The sequence below is a fragment of the Argentina silus genome (assembly GCF_951799395.1).
Source record: "Argentina silus genome assembly, chromosome: 1".
Lineage (NCBI taxonomy): Eukaryota > Metazoa > Chordata > Actinopteri > Argentiniformes > Argentinidae > Argentina > Argentina silus.
In genome coordinates, this window is record NC_139655.1 from 30588826 (window position 1) to 30610086 (window position 21261).

Below are 21261 nucleotides of genomic sequence, written 5' to 3' on the forward strand. Positions count from 1 at the left end.
CACTCTCACACTGTTGACTACAGCATAACAAATCAATGACATCCTGAGGAATATAATGAAATGGAGCCGTCTGCCTCATAGGCCAGCCTGTCGATGATGTGTGTGAGCCATTGAACACTAGGGACCCTTAACAAAGGTCGGCTAATCTCACAAGGACTGAAGGGATTTGCTTATATGATTTGCTTACATGTTTTTCTCGACTTGTGTTGTTTACTGAAGGATGGTGTGTGGGTTTGTTGCTGCAGCAGGGTGGGGCTCTTCATACTAGTCAGAGGTGACCCTGCCCCTTGACGCTGGTGGTTATGGGCAACATATTCTAATGATTCCATGTGGTTTGTAGTATTCTTCTCCCAACCTCTAGGGGACGATCATATGTGCCTCATTAGACATGAGGTACCTGATACAGGGACAGCTATTTTTGCAACCCCCTTATGATTCATTTTAGGATTGGAGAGAGTCATCTGATCCTTTATCTGTGGTGAAGGGCAACTGTTCCTCTCCCCTGGGAGCGGGCCAGACAGCCCATGTGGATACACGGTGGGAGCACGATAGTAAACAAACAGGTCTCTGTGCCTCCCACCTGCCTCGTCTCGCCTGAGGGACAGACCTCTCACTCGTCAGACCCCCTCCCTATTCAGCTCCACATGCATAAAACAGCACACCATCAGCACATAACATACGACCTGTTCTCTCCAAATCAACTACACTCACCTGAGCCTATAGAAGCTCAAGATGAGAAATACTGCCTATGATAAATACATGTTTCTACTGCTTTGGCATACTGTAGCTCTACTTTGAGTGTGGCCCTGTTACAATAACTGCAGGTTCAAATGTGTTTGCTAAGCTGCAACGCCACTGCTTGACAGGCGGAATTGTGAGTATTTTGACACAGACGTTTATTCTTTGAGAATTCTCATCGCTTTCAGAATATCATGTATTGAAGAACAAGTCAAGTTAAGTCAAAAGTAAAGTCAGGTGTAGGCACTTACCCAGCATCCTGTGCTTCATGGGCCCGGATGACAGATAATAAGTTATTGTGTTGTAGAAAGTCGCAGACAGCAGGGTAGCTGTGAGAGAAGAAGAGGGCACACATGATTGGTTAACACATCTCCTTTCATCAACAGTCACATACGGAGAAAGTGGTTTTGTTTGTTCAAGACCAACCAGGGACTGTGGAGAAAAAGCTATTGAGGTTACTCCACTACTTCAAATAAAACAGTTGATCAAAACCATATTAATTGATTCTTACAAGTCAGTAGGCACAACATTGTCATGTCACCACCATAAAGGAATAAAATAAGTTATTATTAGGCATTAGTAGAATCTCAGACCACTGTAGTTCTTCGGTAAACACTAGAAATAGAGTAGAGGTGTGTGTGTGTGTGTGTGTGTGTGTGTGTGTGTGTGTATAACGTTTGTGTACTCATGCTGTTCTGATCAGACTAAGAGTGAAGAGGCCAAAACAAACTACCAGTAATTAAAGCATAGTAAAGTTTCAGGGTTATTCCACTCTATAACCTTTCATTCCCAAGAAGGAGTCCTGGAATGTTCTTTTGCTCTTAGTGAGGTAGGCAGTGCCACTCATCATTCAACCAACCACTTAAAACCCCAAGTTACAAAATCCTAAATCAACTTCCAAAAATGTACCACTTAGTAAGTGAGTACACATCTACAAACATTGTGAAATGTAATGCAAATGGGAGGCAAAATACTTCCATAACTTTCCACTAGAATTTTTGAAGGCTATTTAATGAACAGCTTTGCTCTAAAGCAATATGAGAATGATTCAAGAGTAAACATCATTCTCATATTGGGTGCAGAATCGCAATTACTGTGCATAAAAAACATACAACCTACGAACTATAATCAACCATTTTCAAATTGACATTTCAGTTGTACATTTGGAGATATGGCAACACATGTGGGAGAATGATCACTTTGAACAGTACAGCAGGAAAAACTCAAGTGTTTATTCCTGGATTTGAATAATTACCATGACAATTGCCATGCTTTTTGTCTGGAGTCTCCAGAGTGCAACTCATTGCTTTGCGTGATGGGTAGATACAGTTTCTTGAAAGCCTCCCACTTCTAGCCACTCGTAATGTTCATTGTCATCCTTCATCTAACAAGATGAGGATGAAACATCTCACTTTAATGTTACCAAAAAAAAAGTGAACAAATGTCTTCATTCACATTCCCTTGTTACACACATAAGAGGATTTCATTTGTTCTGCTTCAGGTTTCTCTCTGGAGCCTGCACTGAAGGGGATTTTCTTTTCTTGTAACTCCAGAGGGAATTGCACCAAGAAATAGGTTCAGTGTTGACGACTGAATAGAGACCACCATTTTCCCTTATCAGGTTAGGAAGAACTCCTAGCCCCTACTTATGTCCCAGGTGGTTCCGTGACCCAACAGCAAAAATAATCACTGATAAAAAGAAAAACAGAGATAAACAAACTGTATCTTGTCCAACATGTCATGACCACACACAATAGAGTGTCCTGCTGGAAAGATGCGGCACATATTTAAAACATATGCAATTTCACGCCTCAAGAGAGTGTGTAAAACAGTTATGAGGGGGCCTATGGTGCCGGGATAAAACGGTTGATGGAAGCCAGGAAAAGGCACCAAACAGATGTCTTTTTTTCTTGAATTCAGGAATTGTTCTGTCCTCAGTTTGCAGCTTCAACTCACTCATAAACCCAGCATGCCAGTGTGCTGCCAATTACTACCCGCCCTCGGGGCACAAGCAGCGGAGGACACTGTGAAACAACAAGGCAGCAGAGGAATGCGAGCCAAGACACAGGAGGTGGCTGTATAGCGTCGGAGTGCAGGAAGCAGCAGACACAAACATGGACTCAAGTTTTGGACTCAAGTTTAACACTCCTATTTGAAGAAGCTAAGTAGTGTGTTTAAGCAACAACACCAACTGACTATATCAAAACACTACTACTGTACTGGGTCGCTGTAATTCCGAAGCGTCTTCATAATGGCTGTAGTATGCCAGTGGAAATATACAGTATCCCAGGCAGAACCTGGGGGCAACAACATTGGTTATGTTTTGTTCTCTCAAGTGACAAAGATGCTAATTCTCTCTGATGTGTCCAGGTTGTTGGGAACATGTTCTAGCCATGACCTTTTCCATTATACCCCCCCCCCCCCCCCTCTCACACAAACACACACACACACACACACACACACACACACACACACACACACACACACACACACACACACACTCTCTCTCTCCCTCTCTCTCTTTGGATGTCACAACGCCTCATTGTCCTGTGAAGATCTGATATTCGGTTTGGGCTGTTGACTAACTTTGGTTTAGCAAATGCCAAAACATGCCAGATGACTAACACAGAACCTTAAAGGGGTAGAAATCTATTACAATGTTGTCCGATGTGATGACTAGACAAAATGCAATTACAGTACATTCAATTCTCAAACTAAAACACACACACACACACACACACACACATTTCTATCCATCGATTTATTTATTTGACAAGATATAAAACGACATATTGCACCATAAAAACATCTGAGAGACGTGACATCACCAAAGTACTGTATGTAATGCCAGGTTTGAGAAAAATGCCAGCCAATCCACTTCCTTTGTTGGAGCTGCTGTATCGCATCTCCACTTAGGGAAGCCAAGGGATAGATCAGACTGCCTCGGCTGGCTTGGCGCTGGCATGGTAGGGCCAAGTGAGCGTGTGTCAGCCCTTAATGAGTGGAGAGAGCACTAAAAACACATTTCGTTGGGGACTGTAGCCTGTGGTAATGCACAAGTTCATTACGTTCACGACAGCTTGAGCTCCTCGCTTCCAGCATTTCCTCTGTTTGCTTTGCTCGCGAGCTCGATTTACGGACAGTTAATATGTGTTACGTAAATACTCCAGGCAGACTAATGAGAAAAAAGGCCAGTTTATCTGGGACCACAAATGCAGGGCATAGTGCGACTGTTACACCCTGGGCCGACATACAGAACACAAACGACTAAAGAGGCTTGAAAGAGGAATGAATGAAAAAAGCTAATGGCAGATTTGAGTAGACATCATTTGGCAAAGGACCGTTCAGTGATGCATTAATAGTAATGGTGAATGTTCTATTTGGAGACCATGTACGCACCCCCTCTCTGTTGTTGCCATGCCATATCAGGGGATCAGGAAACAGTTGTGAAATATACAACTAAGCTGCGATCAATCTTATATATTCCAACAACGTAAAAGCTCTTCATATCAATCTATCTATCTATGTCAGGATGATAACACGCACGCGCACGCGCACGCGCACACCCACACACACACACACACACACACACACACACACACACACACACACACACACACACACACACACACACACACCCACACCCACACACACACACAATGCAGTTTGCAAAGAAGTGGTGGCTGACTGTACCTGTAGAAGTAGGAGCAGCCTCTCACTGTGTTGTGTGTGAAGTGCTCTTGGCTCTTTTCATTCCCAAAATCCTCTAGGGGGTCGGACCATAGCAGGTCACACATGGGTCCGTACGCTGGGGGCTCTTTGAATCTGTCTAACTGTGGGAGAGCAGACAGAGATAACACTGTGAGGACACTGTGACAAAGGTAAGAGCAGTGAAACCGATGGAAATGTGTTTTGTTTGTCATTATATTGGACTTAAGACAAGCTTGACATTAACTTGTTTAAACGATTTGAGCGAACAGGAGAAATGTAAAAAAAATAAAAATAATCAGAAAATACAGGACTTTTAACCAAGGTACAATACTGTTGTTTACTGATTGTTCAACATTCTGTACAACTCTAAAAATAACTGAATGCCGAGAATATGCAGATGAACAATTGAAGCTACTGTATTGTCCTGGATTCCTAGAAATGTTCAATCTTGACCATACTGTACTGTACTGTACATCTATTGAATGGCAATGGAATGAAAAGGTAACAAGTGAAATGATTTTGCTTTCAGTCAAGAACTCATCCGTCTCAGAGAAAAGCGTAAAGATTGTGCAGAGAGAGTTTAATGGAGACTTCAATAGAGCAGATTCGATCAGGGCGACTCTCTGATTGCAGCCACAAAATCCAATTGGAGTTATTGAATTAGTGTGAAAGCAGGATCTGACTCTTAAACCTTTTTTAATCAGAGAGGGGCCTGCAACTCTTTGTGTTAGCTCTGGACAGTATTTGAAAGTGAATTCAGGGAGAGGCAGTCCATGTTTTATACTCAAGGTGATTATTTTCAAAGCAAATTGTTTTAGGGAAATGTACAGTAAAGGGTCTTCATTTCCGTGAAAGAAAGAGCGAAGAATGTGTGCTCATTTTTTTCTCTCTGTGGCTTGACTTATCTTGTATCACTCTTTACCTCATTTACATTTCAAAAACATCAGAACATCATCAGCATAAGCAGCACTATCTCTGTCTCTGCCCAGAGTGAAAGAGACATAAACATTTATGTTTCCATACTGAGGGGTGGCAAATGGAACCACCACTGAGTTATTTGAATTTGGTGGTAATTACCCTCCAGGCTGCTTTTACCACAAAATTCTAATATTTCAGTGGCATTTAGCCTACATTTGCCAATGTCTAGATTTCAGTTTACTAACAGAAAAGGTAGTGTCTCCCTTTGGCCAAAACAGAGGTTGAGGAGTGTCCCTTTAAACATTGTCACACAGAAAAACTAGATCTGACAAACAGTGTTTTGGTAGGACACGTACTTTCCTGATGTCATCAAGGTTTGTGATTTCTGGGGACAGTCCTCCATGTACACACAGGAACTGCTGGTTCATAAGGGCAGCCAGGGGAAGGCAGTCGAAGGCGTCCATACATGCATCATACACCCTCTCCGAATACTTAATTCTACCTGTCAGGGTAGAAACAGGGCAGTGGATGAGCGTGTGCCAAGTCAAACAGTCGAGCACACACACACTAGGGCAGTGTGCTCCAATGGAAAGTCTTTAAAAAAGTGTCAAAAAACATCCAAAAGACATAAAAAAAATACAGCATAATTTGACCCTTGGTATTTAGAGTCTGAATCCAACAGCAATAGTTTTGACATATATAAATACCAAGGAGAGCAAGGATCTGACTTCATTTGATGCCAAAAAGCACTTTTCTGTGTGAACATTTGAAAGTTAGATACTGTACTGTATAAAAAATAACTGCTTTTGAAAGAACAGCTTAATTACCCTTTCACTCAGTAGTGAGCATTATTGGCAAGACTATGTTGACATTATTTAACACAAAAAAACTGAAAATGTGGTCGGCACTCAAACCATACTTACATTCCTGCTTAAATGTGAAATACTCTGTTAAATGTCTACATTCGTGGTTCCCACGGAGCAAAAACAGCGTTTTGGGGTAAAGGATCTTTAAGGCCCACAGGTACAGCACACACTGGAATAGAGGAACAAAGACATTGGAATTAATTAACATCTTTTTAGAGTGCATAAATTATAGTAGTCAAACTAAATTGAGCTTTAACAGAGTAATAATAGAACATCCGCTTACTTCAATACTGAAATATCCTCTGTCCACGTAGTCCCCCAAGAACAGGTAGCGTGTGCTTGCTGGTGAGCCTCCTACTTCAAACAGCTTCATCAGGTCAAAGAACTGCCCATGTATGTCTCCACAAACTACACGACACACACACACACACACACACACACACACACACACACACACACACACACACACACACACACACACACAGAGAGAGAGAGAGAGAGAGAGAGAGAGAGAGAGAGAGAGAGAAACATCAGTACCACACAAAGAAATCTTACAATTCTGACTGGCATACATTGATAAACCATAGATGACATGAATTATACAATTCAGAGAGCATCACCCATGCTTTATGAAGACACCAATAAATTGATTATAAGAGTACTCATTCTAGTAAAAGGGTAACATTTTAAGTCTTAATGTATCTAGAGTCACTATCATCCTCCTCCTCCTTGTGATATTAATTGTTAACATCTATTATCAACATCATAAAGCATCTGTTGCATATTGCCAACACATTTAATTGACGAGCCAATTATTCCTTCAGGTCACCATGACCAAAATAACCAACTCCAGTACGCAATTAGACCTACAATATGCAAGCACCATTCGTACCCGGCAAACAAGGAAACATTACAAAGCCTGTTGCATACAATGGTTGCAGGTGTGAGAGTCTCTTGTGTAACTGTACTGTATGTTCCTCCAACTGAACCTAAGCCAACTGGTTCAAAAAGGTGTTCTCGCCTATCTGTTCACAATACATGCATCATGCATAATACATGAAATTGACAGAATATGTGTTGTACAGTATTACATGGTAAGTGCTGCTTTTGCATAGTGTAAACAATGCTTGCAGGCCAAGGGCAAAATCCCAGAGAGAGATGCTTTGAACACAGGCTAGCCCACACCATCAAATCCACTGATATAACAGTTTAGCATAAAAGAGACTCATTCATATCTGAGCTCTCAGGCAATGGTATGTTGTTTCAAGACCATTTCAGAACTGACACAACATGCTGGACCTATTCAAACCCAGACACACCACTGCAGTACGAAGCCTTAAAGAGCTATGAGAGTGGTGGGTATCATCTTACTATTGTGCTCTGTTTGAAAGGGAGCAAACTGGCCATCAACAAACGCTTGAGATAGATCTCGGATCAGATTACTCAGCCAGAAATCCTAACCTTTAACAAGGGGGGGTGAAACATCATCTGACCCTGTATCAGTGGTAAGGGGCAACTTCGACCTACTGTATAGTACTCAAACCACAGTCATTCCAGCATTGTGAACCAAACACTGTACATCGAAAGTTAGACTGAACCATTTGAACAATAAGATGAAGAAAGGGCACAAACTATGGAGACATCTCTGTCTTGAATGGTTGTGTTTCCATCCTTCCCTCCCTCCCTCTCTCCTGCCAACAGCCTGAACATGGCCCCCAGTGGACTGACTCTCTCTCATGAAATCAGGGATCACCACTCAGTCAAATAGGATTGCTTTTCCTTTCACCCATCGTGACCCCGTTCTCCCACAGCTCCCTGGAGAGCCCAGGAGCCGTCAGAGGCCTGTCCATGGCTTGTCGCTTAGTGGCCAGTGGAACCACAAACACAGGCATGCTGGCACACAAACACAGGCATCATTACAGATCCGATACCAGCTTATTTCTCTAGACCCCGGTTGCATTCTCCGCTGGTTGCATTCTCATATCCGGCTAATGTTAGACCGTCCACTTTCCACCATCTCCATGTTTCTAACCTCACATGTCTGTTATGAAATATTGGAACCATCATGTTCAACTACATTTTATTTCTAAATGTGAATAAAAAATTAACACTAACACAAAACTCAGTCCACTTCGCTATGGAAACATGGTTGCGAAGGTGGATATCATAGCTTCTCTTGTAATGATTTTTCAAAACCACATTCTGCAGATGATACCTACTTATTGACATGTGTGCCTGACTGTACGGTGTATGTTGCTCTTTGGAACAGCTTGAGCATTAACCCCATAGAAGTGTATCAGAGAGACAACCAATTAGCATCTGCTGGAGGATAGCATCGGAAAGCAATTAGCTCGGGTTACGAGCCCCCAGAGACGGACAGAGAGGAGGGAATCTGTTCTCCTCAGACGCATCGTAAACTCTCATTTTACTATTTGTCTTTTAACAGTCCCACACTGTGCAAATTGTTTAATTCCAGGGTTTAGGCTAACTTCAAAGGAGACTCATAAATCGTTTCCCATTTTTATGTGCCCCCAACCCCCACCCCGCAAAGCACTTTTCACCTGCTGCTTAACACAATCTGCTAACCATTCTGTTGGCAGTGTGAGAATTCAGACCCGATCTCACGGTTAATCAACTTGATTGTGCACGACATGTTGTATATACAGCAACAAGACTGCACTCTAAATCATCCTAGAAAAGTCTTGGTGACAGACTACAGTGACAGTTTAGTAAAGATTTCAATGTTGTCCGGTCACAAACTACAAAGTGAGCATTTCTTGTTATTACTTCGGGTGCAAACATTTAAAGAGTCTGGGCGACCCTTGGGAGTGTGCTAGTCATTGAAGTAGGCCTATGAATGTGTATACCAGAGCAGAAAATCTAAAATAACAATTTTCGCCTGTTACCTCTACCACCCAAGAGCTGTGATGAGATCTGAAGGTCTGACTTTGGAGAGAAAAACAAACACAAGTGGTAGCATTCTTAAAAACTCCAGACTGCAAAATTAGTACAGAATAGGAAGAGATGAAGAACAATCCGAGAACAAGGCATTCAGGGAGGAACCGAATACAACAAAAGGTTACACTACAGGCTCAAGCACCTGGGATGTGCTTTTATGTGTGGGTGGATCTATAGACCTGGACAAAGCTGACCTTTTGAAAAACACTGATAAAGCCACAGTGACAGAAGCGGCAGTGGGGTGAAAATGTAATAGCCAGGGTTCAACCAGGGGTCAAGGAGACCAGATTTACGGGCTGTAGTGAATAGTGTTCCTCTGTGTACACATTTTCTGACAACATGATAAGCACATATGCATATCAAATACAAAACCCATAATGCTTTCCTTTGGGCTTTGTTATATCACAGCAAACACACAAACACACACAGAAAAACAGACACACAGAACTGGGCACTCACACGCACGCACGCGCGCACACAGGCACGCACGCACGCACACACACACACACTCGATCACGATGAAGCAAGAATCAAGCAGCCCACCTAAGATGAAGCAGGTGGGAGTACATTATCTCGAGTGAGATAGAATTGTGTTCTCACTATCGCCTGCTGCAGCACGAGACTGATCTCTCTGAGTAGAAACATATCAACAGGCAGCTGCAGCAGCTAGTGAGTGGGTGGGCGCGCTGCGTTACACAAGCCTACTCTGTAACCTACACAGGCCACTCCAGAGGCCAGGCTCATTGAGTTGGTGAAATCCGCGGGGAGGCAGACAGTGCCAAATCGTCTTTTGATTGAGCAGATTGGTAATACAGTACCTCTGGGCTTTACTGTATGTTGTCTCTTCAGGAGGAGTTAAAGTTTGCAGAGCTGTAGGCGATTACAAAGGAGTGCACTGCAGCCTTCAATCTGTTGAGTATACAGGACTGTTGTGTTCATATCTTATTACTGTTTAAATCATGGGATGGACAAGTACTTGTGTGATAAGGGAGTCAGAAAACACTGCTAGGTTCATTAACATGGACAGATTGAGATTCCTTTGTAGTAGGACTTGTGTTGCATAATCCTGATACAAAAGACTTGATAAGATCCTTTTGTAACTTGTGAAACCTTGCGAGGACACTGCACAGACATTGAATCCTGGCTGAACGGCATCTTATACCGTACAACCATGGTCCTTCATTGTAATACTGTAGGCATTTCATAGGGCTTCTATACTGGATTTTATTCTTGAACTTTTGACAAGAACTTTCTTTCCTCCCGAAATTGACTTCTCATTTTATCCAACAGAAGCAGACCCTGCTCTTTAATTCACTCACTGTCACTACCAAATCACTCCGAGCAGGCTGGTCAAGCATGAGCTCTGCAGTCATAATAAAAAAAACGTTACAATTATGCACTACGGTGTGGGGCCACTTCATCGGTTCTGGCAACTATCAATTAATGGATTACCAAAAACTTCAGACCCATCTCTAGCTGTTAGTAGGTACTATAGGATCCTTTTTCAAATTGGGTTTTAAAGAGGGCTGGCGATTAATTTCAACCATGACAGTCAAGAACACAAATTAGCTGAGGGTATTCACAGTATATACAGTATGACAACCATCCCGTTTTGCAATAACAGAAGAGCCTCAGCCAGGTAGCGTGGTGCAGAAACAGTGTGGGCTGTGTCACTGGTGTTCGGTAGTGAGAGGGATGTGTCCTTTATGGCCTTCTGTACACTGTGGCCCGGGTCTCCTCCTCACATCCAGTCCCTCCATGAAACCTGAGCTGCCATCTGGCTCAACCAGGAAGTGTGTGTGTGTGTGTGTGTGTGTGTGTGTGTGTGTGTGTGTGTGTGTGTGCGTGTGTGTGTGCGTGTGTGTGGGTGGGTGCATGCGTGTGTGCGTTTGTGTGTGTGTTTGTGTCAGTCTGTCTATCTGTCTGTCTGTGTGTGGGAGGGCTTTGTGAATGATGTAGCTTTAGGCAAGCAAACAGCCCTTGACCTCTGCATTGGTAGCATGTGCAAGACAGCCTTTGTACACGTTTTTCCGGCCCCGTAGCATTCTCTGCAAAGAGAATAATAATTCTAACACATTGATGGTAGAGATGAGAGGCAGAGGTGTCGAAACTGAAGATAGTTTGTACGAAATGAGAGAATGACAATGGGTTCTCTCCATAAAAAATTGTGTCTATGTGAGGCTTTCAATAAGCATGTGTGTGTGTGTGTGTGTGTGTGTGTGTGTGTGTGTGTGTGTGTGTGCGTGTGTGCGTGTGTGTGTGGGAGAGTGGTGGGGGTGGGGGGAGTGGTAGAGCCTCATGGTAACCCCTAGCCTCTGCCTCCACTCTCCCCGAGGCTAATTCACAGCAGTAAACAGAGGCAAGCCTTTTCTCTCACTCTCTGTTTGACACAACAACACGTAGAATCACACAACTTATTACATACAGTACAAGTCAAGGCTGTTATCTCTGAATACTGAATACAATAATATGCATTGCTGTAAGGAAAGAGAAGGACCACATGTACACACATCACCATGATGAGAAGCCTACACGCATATTTAAAGATGAGAACAATAATCTAAAGAACAATAAAGTTTGCAAACCTTTCACAGATTTCAGACATCCTTTAATCTTTATTTATCAATGTTAGTCTAAGGAGAGACCTGGAATGAAAAACAAATAGCTATTGCATTTACATTTAACTTAAAATAGCAGCGGTAATTAGAAGATTATTATTAAAAAAAAATTAAACCAGCATGAGTCATAAAAAATAATCATCAGTCATTTAGTAAATGGAATGTACCCAACCCACAACTAGTCCAGCACACTGTGATGACAGAAAATTGTCCTATGCTTTGCCCTCATTATCTAAGATGTGAAGATCTCAAATAGCACTGTGATTTGTGTTGGTGGCAGAGACAGTGGAGACATCATTTACAGCACATTGTGCAACACTGAGCCACAAATAGGCTAGTGTGGCAAGCAGTACAGCTGCCAGGCATCATGCCATCTCCGCTCGTCACCTAAAGATCGTTGGTTCGAGTCCCATGTAAGGGTCTGAGTCTATCAGCTAGTTGCCAATAGTATTTCTATTGGCTAGAGAGGGAGTCAGAAACGGAATGTCTGGATTCATGTCTTCAACAACAGTGTCAAGTACAGTGTAAAACTGAAACAATGTTAACTGCATTTATTGAACAGGCTTTCTTGATGCACAATATGTTTGTCCATATGTCATATGTTTGTCCAATTATCTGGAATTGATTGAATTTGAGCCTGTTTAACCTAGGGTTTGGTGCTATGAAGTTCATGTTATCTTTGCACAAATACAGTGCCCTCCAAAAGTTTTGGAAAGAGGAAACATTTTATCTTCTTTTAGCTCTATACTAAAACAGTTTAGATTTCAAACAAACAATTACTGTGGGGTCAAAGTAGAGATTCTTAGCTTAGCTTTTTTCAATGTTTACCATTTAAAAAGTACAACATTTTTTAAACATACTCCCCCTATTTCAGGGCTCCAAAAGTATTGGAAAAAAATCATATAATGTCCAAATAAAGTACTCATGTTTAGTATTTTGTCGACAGTCCTTTGCATGAAATAATTGTCTGGGACCCACTGACCCCACCAAATACTGGGTATATTCTCTTTGTCGTTTGTTTTGAGGTCTTATTATTCAGGAAATTAAATGCATGTTCAATTGGATTTAAATCTGAAGATTGACTTGGCCAGTCAAGAACTTTCCGCTTTTCGGCACTGAAAAACTCCCTAGTTGCTATGGTAGTGTGTTTGAGGCCATTGCCTTACTGTATGATGAAGCGCCATCCAATGAATTTGGAGGCATTTGCTTGTACTCGAACAGACAAGATGTTTCTGTACACTTCAGAATACATTCTGCTGCTGCTGTCATCAGTTACATCAACAATTAAGACAAGTTAGCCAGTTCTTGTGGCAGCTATACACCCCCTCTACCATTACAGATGAGGTGGTATACTGTAAATCTTGGGCAGGTCCTTTTTTTCTCCAAACTTTCCTCTTGCAATCACTTGACATATAACATATGAATATACATGATGATATTCATCTTATCTGTCCAAAACAATGACATTTTCCAGACCTTTTAACAAACTGTAACCTGACCATCCTTTTTGAGGATAACTAGTGGTGTGCACCTTGCAGTGAACCGTCTGTAGATCGGCTAATGATGTATTCTGCAGATGGTAGTCTCTGACACATTCACACCTAACTCCTGGAGAGTGTTTCTCCACTGGTCCTCCTTGGCCTACCAGCTCATTTGCGATGTCTGAGCTCACCGGTGCTTTCTTTCTTACCAACTGTTGATTTTGGTAAGTCTAAGGTTTTGACTAAGTTTCAGCCTCATAATGGCTGCCTTGACTTTCATTGATGTCTCTTTATTCCACACCATTAACAGACTCCAAAGGGAAATGCAAAGCCTAGAATTAATACTAGACATTGACAGCTCTCTTATGCCTGCACAAATTATGTGACGTGACCTGTTTTACAATACTTTTGGTGCCCTGAAATTGGGGGACTTTGTATAAATAGGGTTGTAATTTGTAAATGGTACTATTTATTAATCTGAAAAAACAAAACATTGAATTATAGCTGAGAATCTCTACTTTAAACTCATAGTAATTATTTGATTTTAAATCCAAACTGTTGGAGTATAGAGCTCAAAGAAGACAAAATGCACTGTAACTTGGCAGGCTTCTAACCATTTCATCAGATATGATGTACAAAGACATAGAAATATCCTCAAGTCCGCTTCTTCAACATGGTCAAAATGTCTACCACGGTCAGAGTCATTTTCCATTTCAAGTCGATCCATCCAAGAAGGGCCAATTTCATACTTAAAGCAAACCTGGTGAGTCAGAAAGCTTCATTGACCTCTGTCGCTCTGCTCATTACAGCTTTGTGGTGGACGATCACATTGCCCACACACATCCTTGAAACCTGCTGACTCATGCACTCAGGGGAAGGTTCGGTATGGGTGCTACATGACATGAGACCCAGGGCCCTATATGAAACACTTGGATAGGTATAAGCAACATGGCGAAAATTCTCTGTAGCTTGTTAGAAGGCAAGGTGGCACTACAATGATACTGTGTACCTATCCAATCTGTTCAGATCAAATGAGTGCCTAGGAGGTGGGGGGGGGGGGGGGGAGCTAGGTGTTGTTTCTGAACTACCCAGAAGGTACCTGAACTACCCAGAGCCTGAGAGTGCCTAGTATTTGGTGCCTGACCTGTCACAGGGGCCTCGATGTCCAACAGGTTCTTCTCTGCATGCAAGATGGCGGCTCCGTCGCCGATGAGCCTGAGAGCGACTCCCTCATCGACGCGCCCCTCCTTGGTCAGGTGGGCCTTCAGCACATCCACTTTGGGCTTTCCATCGCTGTCAAACACCTCCTTGACTGTGAGCCGGTGACTGGGTGGGAAAGGGACAGCTGGGAGAAAAAAGAAGAGGACAGTTATAGACCTTCATAAAAGAAGACTTACTGTACGTACAACCAAACTTAGCACAGGAGCTGGACGGACAAAAAAATACTGAAAAAGGAAGCTTGATGTCCCTAGTTTGCTGCTCTTTAATGAGGTTACCAATATAAAAAACGATGTTTCATCACAAACCTACCCTCAGATCACTGAATTATAAGAACACAGGATTGTATATATATCATCTCTTTGGTTCCTATTGATACGATCAGTAAGCAAGGAGCAAAGAAGTGATGGGAAAGCAACCACTCTCACAGTCCTCTCTGTCTTTGCATGATCATGAATTAACATAAAGACATGATTTTGCTGCAGGCTAGCAGCCCTTTTGGCAGCTGACCCTTTTGATAGGCAGAGTGAAGGGGGAAACATCAATTCTGCCCCTCTTTCTTGAGATCCCTTCCCCTGATGGGCCAAATGACTGTGATCTCTCTGTGATGTTTACAAGCCCTCTGGAATGTGTTAATGCTGTAGTGTCATCTGAATAGGATGAAGTCTTATTGGTTCTCCTTGCAAATAGCTGTTAATTTAAATACTATGGTTGAAGCCGGGTATAAGTACAGAAGTAGGAGACAGATTCTTTCTCTCTCTTTGTGTCCTGGTCAGAGGTCCCAGGTGTTGTTTTGTGAATACAGTAACAGATCATGTGGTGTGTCTTTGTTTCTCTCTCTCTCCCTCTCTACCCTTCTCTCTTTCTATCATTTACCATGAGAGAAGAACGTAACATTTTTCTATGATGTATTTGCCTTGTAATAATTGTATAAGTTAGTATTATTAAAGCCTCATTTCATTAATTCTAACGTGACCATGCTTGCACAGATCAGCACAAACTCAACAATTCTTAGCACATACTGTTAATTAAATTACTTGGAGTCAGATTATTAATATTAAGATATGCTTTGCTATTAACAGTACATCGCCAAATTTCCTTGCCAACCCTCCGTATTGGAACTGCCATCCTATAAGGGTTAAGAGTATTTTTGTTGGAGTAGATCTGACTAAAAAATAATATGTTTACTGATAAGAACTCTGTAATTTATCTTGTTGTTCATTTTGCTGGAGGGAATCATAGAAATGCCTTTCAGAGTGCCAATCTCACGTCTGCACAAAACAAAACCATAATTATTAGATCTATCCTCAATTACCATAATGACTGCCTTTGAACAGAACTAATTTATTCCCCCCCCCCAAAAAAACCACATTTGAATACAAATATGAGTATTTAGCAGTATAATAGCAGTATTTATGTCATATTTGAAGCAAGGGAGGCTGGTAGAAATCGGAGGACAGGCTGATTGTAATGCATAAAATGGAATGAGGAATGGTACACGTGTTTGATACCATTCCTTATTCTGTTTCATGCATTACAATGAGCCCATCCTCCGATTTTTAAGAGTTGAACTAACACTTCAGCCGGCGCAAAATGGACGCAAGTCCAAACATGGGTATTTTGGCAATTTGTGTCAGCGGTAACAGGTGAAAATACCATTGCGCTGTAGCGCTGTCTGATGTGCGCTGGGAAGTCTGGCCTTGTATAATATAATATAATAAGTCTAATATTTCAGACAAACCCCCTAAATGCCACCGCCCCCAACAGTGTTTGCGGTATATACATATATGCCATATAGCCGACGCTTTTATCCAAAGCAACTTACATTGCAGTGAGTGCGTACATTTTCCAGTATATATATAGTCCTAGCAGGAATTGACCCCACAACCTAAGCGTTGCTAGCACCATGCTCTACCAACTGAACCACAGACTGGTTTTTACGTCGTTAAAATATAGCCCTAAGTAACAATAAAATAGCCTGGTGCTAGGTGCTTTATCAAACATAAAAACTAATTATAGCATACACTAATTAGGACTTTGAAATGACAGAATTATCCAAGCCTCCTGCGGTGATTGTGTGTTGATGTAGAAGTCCCTCAAAGTTCCCTGTTATGGTAGAATCTTGTTTTAGTATTGACAACAGTAATTACAACCACAATACATTCAAACTGAAGGACAAAGAGCTCTAAAAGAAGACATAATGAATCCAATAAAACAAATTAGAATCAAATTGGACTTTGTTTCCTGACAAAGTCTATCCTTCTCCTTTCAGTACAATGACATGTCCAGTAATATCCCTCAGATGATGGACAATGTCATGGCTGCATGTACGCCTCCCTGATAGTTCATTGCAAATAAGGCTATGCAAACTTGTTTAATTGTTTAATGGATTTCATTTTCAGAAAAATGAAGCGAGCAATAAACATGAAAACTATGATATACTGTATACGGTATTATTCTACATTTCAGTCTGATTATTAAATACATTAATATTAATGAATTTGGGGTCCCTTTGGGGTTTTCTGTTGAAGGAATTGGGCCACAGTTGTAATTACCTCATATGCTTATAAGTCATATTTATCAAAACCTAGGGGTAGGCCACCACAGTATATATTATTTGAAATTACTGGGAAAATGACAGACTGTGGCTTTAATAAAAATGATGCTATTTAAACATTGGCCATGTTTGACCTGAAACCTACAAAGCATATTCAAATTGTAGCCTAATGATGAAATGACTTCTGATTCTCCTAAAATACAACAATGCCCCTTTAAGACCTCAGTCAGACCTCAGCCAGCCAGTGTGTCCATCTTGCCTTGAACAGCACTAAACACAGCTGTGAGTTGAGCTACAAAATATGAAATCAGTTGTTTTTGTTTTGTTACTCAGGTCTTGCCTTACAGTATATAGAAATCTAAACTAACTCTAAGATTCTTAAAATCTCTCCCTTGCTCTGCTGTCGGCTTTCACGTTTCAGCTGCTGTGCTGCTGGTCACGCCAACGGCTCACGCTGAAGCAATAACTGCCCCAAATTAGTGGTTCTTACCTGGCGAAAACAATAACTACAATCGGCCCAATCAGATAACAGTCCATATTAATAATAATTGATCAAGTTTGTATGGCCTAAGAAGAACATGAAAGAAAATCATGAAGTGGGACTCAAAGTCAATAGTTTCACAACATCAAAAATATAATATTTTGGTAATTAACATCCCCAGGCATAATGAGGGAGTAATGCTGTGTGCCAGTAGCCATTACCAGAGAACTGTTGAGAGGGGAGATCTCACAGCTGAGGGCCACTGATTTCCCAGAGGTGACATCATGAGTAATCAGACCTCTACTGTGCCGCCATGTCACTCTGTACTAATGAAAGGAGGGGAAAAAAAGAAAAAAGAAAAGAAAAACAGGAGTATAATTATGGTGCTTCCCGGTGTGCTGCTGCCAGGTGTGCTTCCCTTCATAACAATTCCAATCAGGAATCAGTCATCGACACTAAACAATTGACAAGCCAGTCAAACTATTCAGATACCACACCTACCGACATGTTCCCTGGCTGACACACACACTCCAAGTCTGGTCAGAGTTTGGCGAGACTCTTTGATGTCGTCGGCATGGTGCATCGATCAAGAAGGGGCTCTGGCCTACGCTGGTTGGTGTACTGTACCTACCCCCTGTATCTTGTATCTTTTGATGTTTGAACCATGATGTATGTTCGTCTTACGATCTGCCCCGTCGCTTTTTCGCTCCAACGAAAGGAGCAAGGAACGAGAGGCTCAAATGCAGATAAAGAGTATGTGAGAGCCAATCGATGTGCCGCCCTTTGGGAAACATGGGACTCAATGACGGTGAACAAAAGTGGCCTCTCCAGACAACAGTGGGTACAATGCTAGCTGTGTACCATGTGGTGTGGACCTATATGTGCATCCCCTCTCATCTGTTTGGGGCATTCTATAAACCCCCTGCCCAGATAGGGTTACCAGAGGCCCCAGCCAGGCCACCTCTCAGCACCTGCTCTGCAACTCTAGCCCCAGGCTTAAAGGGCCAGTCTGTGGCCTCCTAGAGCAACTATACATCGGCTCTCACCCTGTCTGTAACATACAAGTACTCATATCATCATGAACATTCATGCAGTCGTTTTCAGCAGGCTGCTTCCTGACAAACAATGTTGGCTATTGTTGTGAGTGAGTAGCACTCTCTGTTTCTGAGTGTGTGTGTGTGTGTGTGTGTGTGTGTGTGTGTGTGTGTCTGTATGTGTGTGCATGTGTGTGTGTGTGTGTGTGTGTGTGTGTGTGTGTGTGTGTGTGTGTGTGTCTGTTAAGTGACTTGAGAGTGATTGATGGGCAGCCTAACTCATACAGACATCTCATTGTTTCGTTGTGTAAATAGCTTTAAAGTGATAGTTGTGTCAGGATATTGCTCCGTTAAATTGACGTCATCAATATGGCGGTGATGACAATGACAAATTGCAGTGTTCTGCAGCAGAGTGTCTGCATGTTTTAAGCTGGACTGTATGTAGAAAAGGGCCGATAAGTGAAGCACATTTTGGGGGTGCACTGTAGGTACTATTGTCACTTAAAGGGCCACCCAACATATATCTACAGTTAAGTATGTTGATCTTTACCATATACAATGTTACAGCAAGTTATGTCATCACGTCACACCTTCCTTTTCAACTGGGACTATGTGGCATCTCTCCCAATGCTCACCCAAACAGTTCTTACACCAAGAACAGGAGTGAAATAAGTTCTCTGAAATGATGATCCACAATGTCATCTTCATTTCTATGTTTTTATATTAAATTGGGGATTTTTCCATAGTGAGTGGTGAGCGACATATGGATTTGGAAGCCATGCTATTGCCAGTGGAGCGTGTCCCAATGTACTGCTCCAGTTCCAACTTCAACTGCAGCTGCGAGGGAAGCTTTGACACGATGACACAACGTTCTTTAAAACATTTTCACGGCAAAGAACATTAGTATAGTTTGGTTTTTGTTGGACGCTCTGTGTTTGTCTGGTGGCACGCTGGTGACCTCTCAACACCTGGCTCCATGGTGGGCCCACTTCAACCTCCAGCCTCCGAGAGTCACGGCTGTGGAAAAACTGAGCCATTTCCGCAGGTGGAATTTCACAAAAAGTTTTCTCATGGTTCAGTAATGCTCACTTCCTTCACACAGAGCTGTTCATGGGACGGAGCAATGTCAATTATCCTAATAGAAATATTGTAGTCTCAGACATTTCAGAGTGATTTAGTAAAAACAAAAGAAAGGTAAGAGAAAAGCATCAAATAAGAACTATGCTATGTGTAATGCATGCGAATGAATGCAAGTGGTGTGAATTACTGGAGCACGGATTCCAAGTAATTCCCGCAAATTCCAATATCAAACAACAACATGGAAAATGGCACCTCAACCGAGCCTTGCAGTGCTTCAGAACTGTGAGAGTGCAGCCTGACTGGAGGCGAGCCTGCCTGATTACTCAGGATGACTCAAAGCTGGGCCCCATTAGCTGATAGCTTTCATTAATTTCATCATCACTCTCCCCCCTGCCATGTAACCAGGCAATTACACTGCAAGCTCTTGAGAGAGAGAAAAAAGGGAAAAAGGAGAGAGAAAGAGAGGGAGAGAGAAAAAGAGGGGGACAGAGGGTGGGTGGGTGGGTGGGTGGGTGAGTGGGGGTGGAGGGGGTGGGGGGAGATGTCAGTGTTATTGAAGTCTGAACTTTCGCTATTACTTCGGCACAGCTTAACTACATCATTGTGAGTCATAGTTCTCTGTCGTTTACCATAAGACTCCCACCAGGCAATGGAGGAGGCTGACAAGCCCTGTGAAAGGATCCAACGCTCCGCTCAGCATGCCACAGGTGTGCCGAGGGCCAGTGGCATTACAGATGAAGAGGTGCTGCCTGCATAACATACAGATCTTTTCTTCCTTTATTCCAAAGATATACTGTACAGTACCTTCTCCTAGGGCTTAAAAACTAGCTACGCCAAATATGTTAGTTATCTGTGACTCAAAAGTCAGTGCTGAGTCTCTCTCTCTTTTCTGATTGATATTCCTCCCGTGACTGCAGCGAATAGAACATTTCAGTTGGTAATTAGCGAAAAATGAGATCCTTAATTATCAAAAAGGTAATAAGTACCCTAAGTTTCATTACATAAATGCTTAAGAGCCATCTCTCCACTCATGGCTCCACTCAAGACACATTTTCAACAATTTCAACATTGCCCATCTCTTCCTAGCAGAGCAAATTATAATGCATTATTCAACAGACACCCCCTCATATGTTTTAAATGTATTCCCCCATCATGCATTATTTGAACCACTGCAGGGAACAGAAACAAATTCTGTCCAACAGATTAGAAGTAGGCCTATAATAAAATAGGCTGATTGCACTGAACAATGTTGGTCATTCTGGGGGTCAGCACTTGAGTTATAATCACTTCAGATTTTAGGTAGGCATATACATAAGGACATTACAAATGCTGAATACTTAGACTGCAGGTTGAATGATGGAACACAGATATGACCAAACATGACACTTGACTTTAAACATTGTCTCCTCCTCTTCAAATGTTACAAAGTACGTGTGAACTAACTGCACCAAACGCTCAAACATCAGGACACTGTAATACAGACTGTTGTGCTGTGATGAATGCAGATCTGATGTTTGGTGCGTACATTGAATAACTTCCTTTGAGTAACATTCTTTCTTTTTCAAGATTATGAAAACCAGACACTTATACAAAAAACATGG

The 21261-nt window shown here is 42.1% G+C and overlaps 1 protein-coding gene across 1 annotated transcript in view; it reads right to left on the reverse strand.

The window, feature by feature from the left end:
• Window positions 1-21261, reverse strand: part of LOC310813822 (protein phosphatase 3 catalytic subunit alpha) — a 62340-nt gene that overhangs the window by 18273 nt on the left and 22806 nt on the right. The window contains exons 2-7 of the mRNA XM_083682952.1: window positions 14435-14635; window positions 6517-6641; window positions 6291-6402; window positions 5724-5869; window positions 4432-4571; window positions 990-1067 (exon numbers count right to left, since the gene is read on the reverse strand). Of these exons, the coding sequence (XP_083539078.1) occupies window positions 990-1067; window positions 4432-4571; window positions 5724-5869; window positions 6291-6402; window positions 6517-6641; window positions 14435-14635 (802 nt within the window). The remainder of the gene's footprint in view (window positions 1-989; window positions 1068-4431; window positions 4572-5723; window positions 5870-6290; window positions 6403-6516; window positions 6642-14434; window positions 14636-21261) is intronic.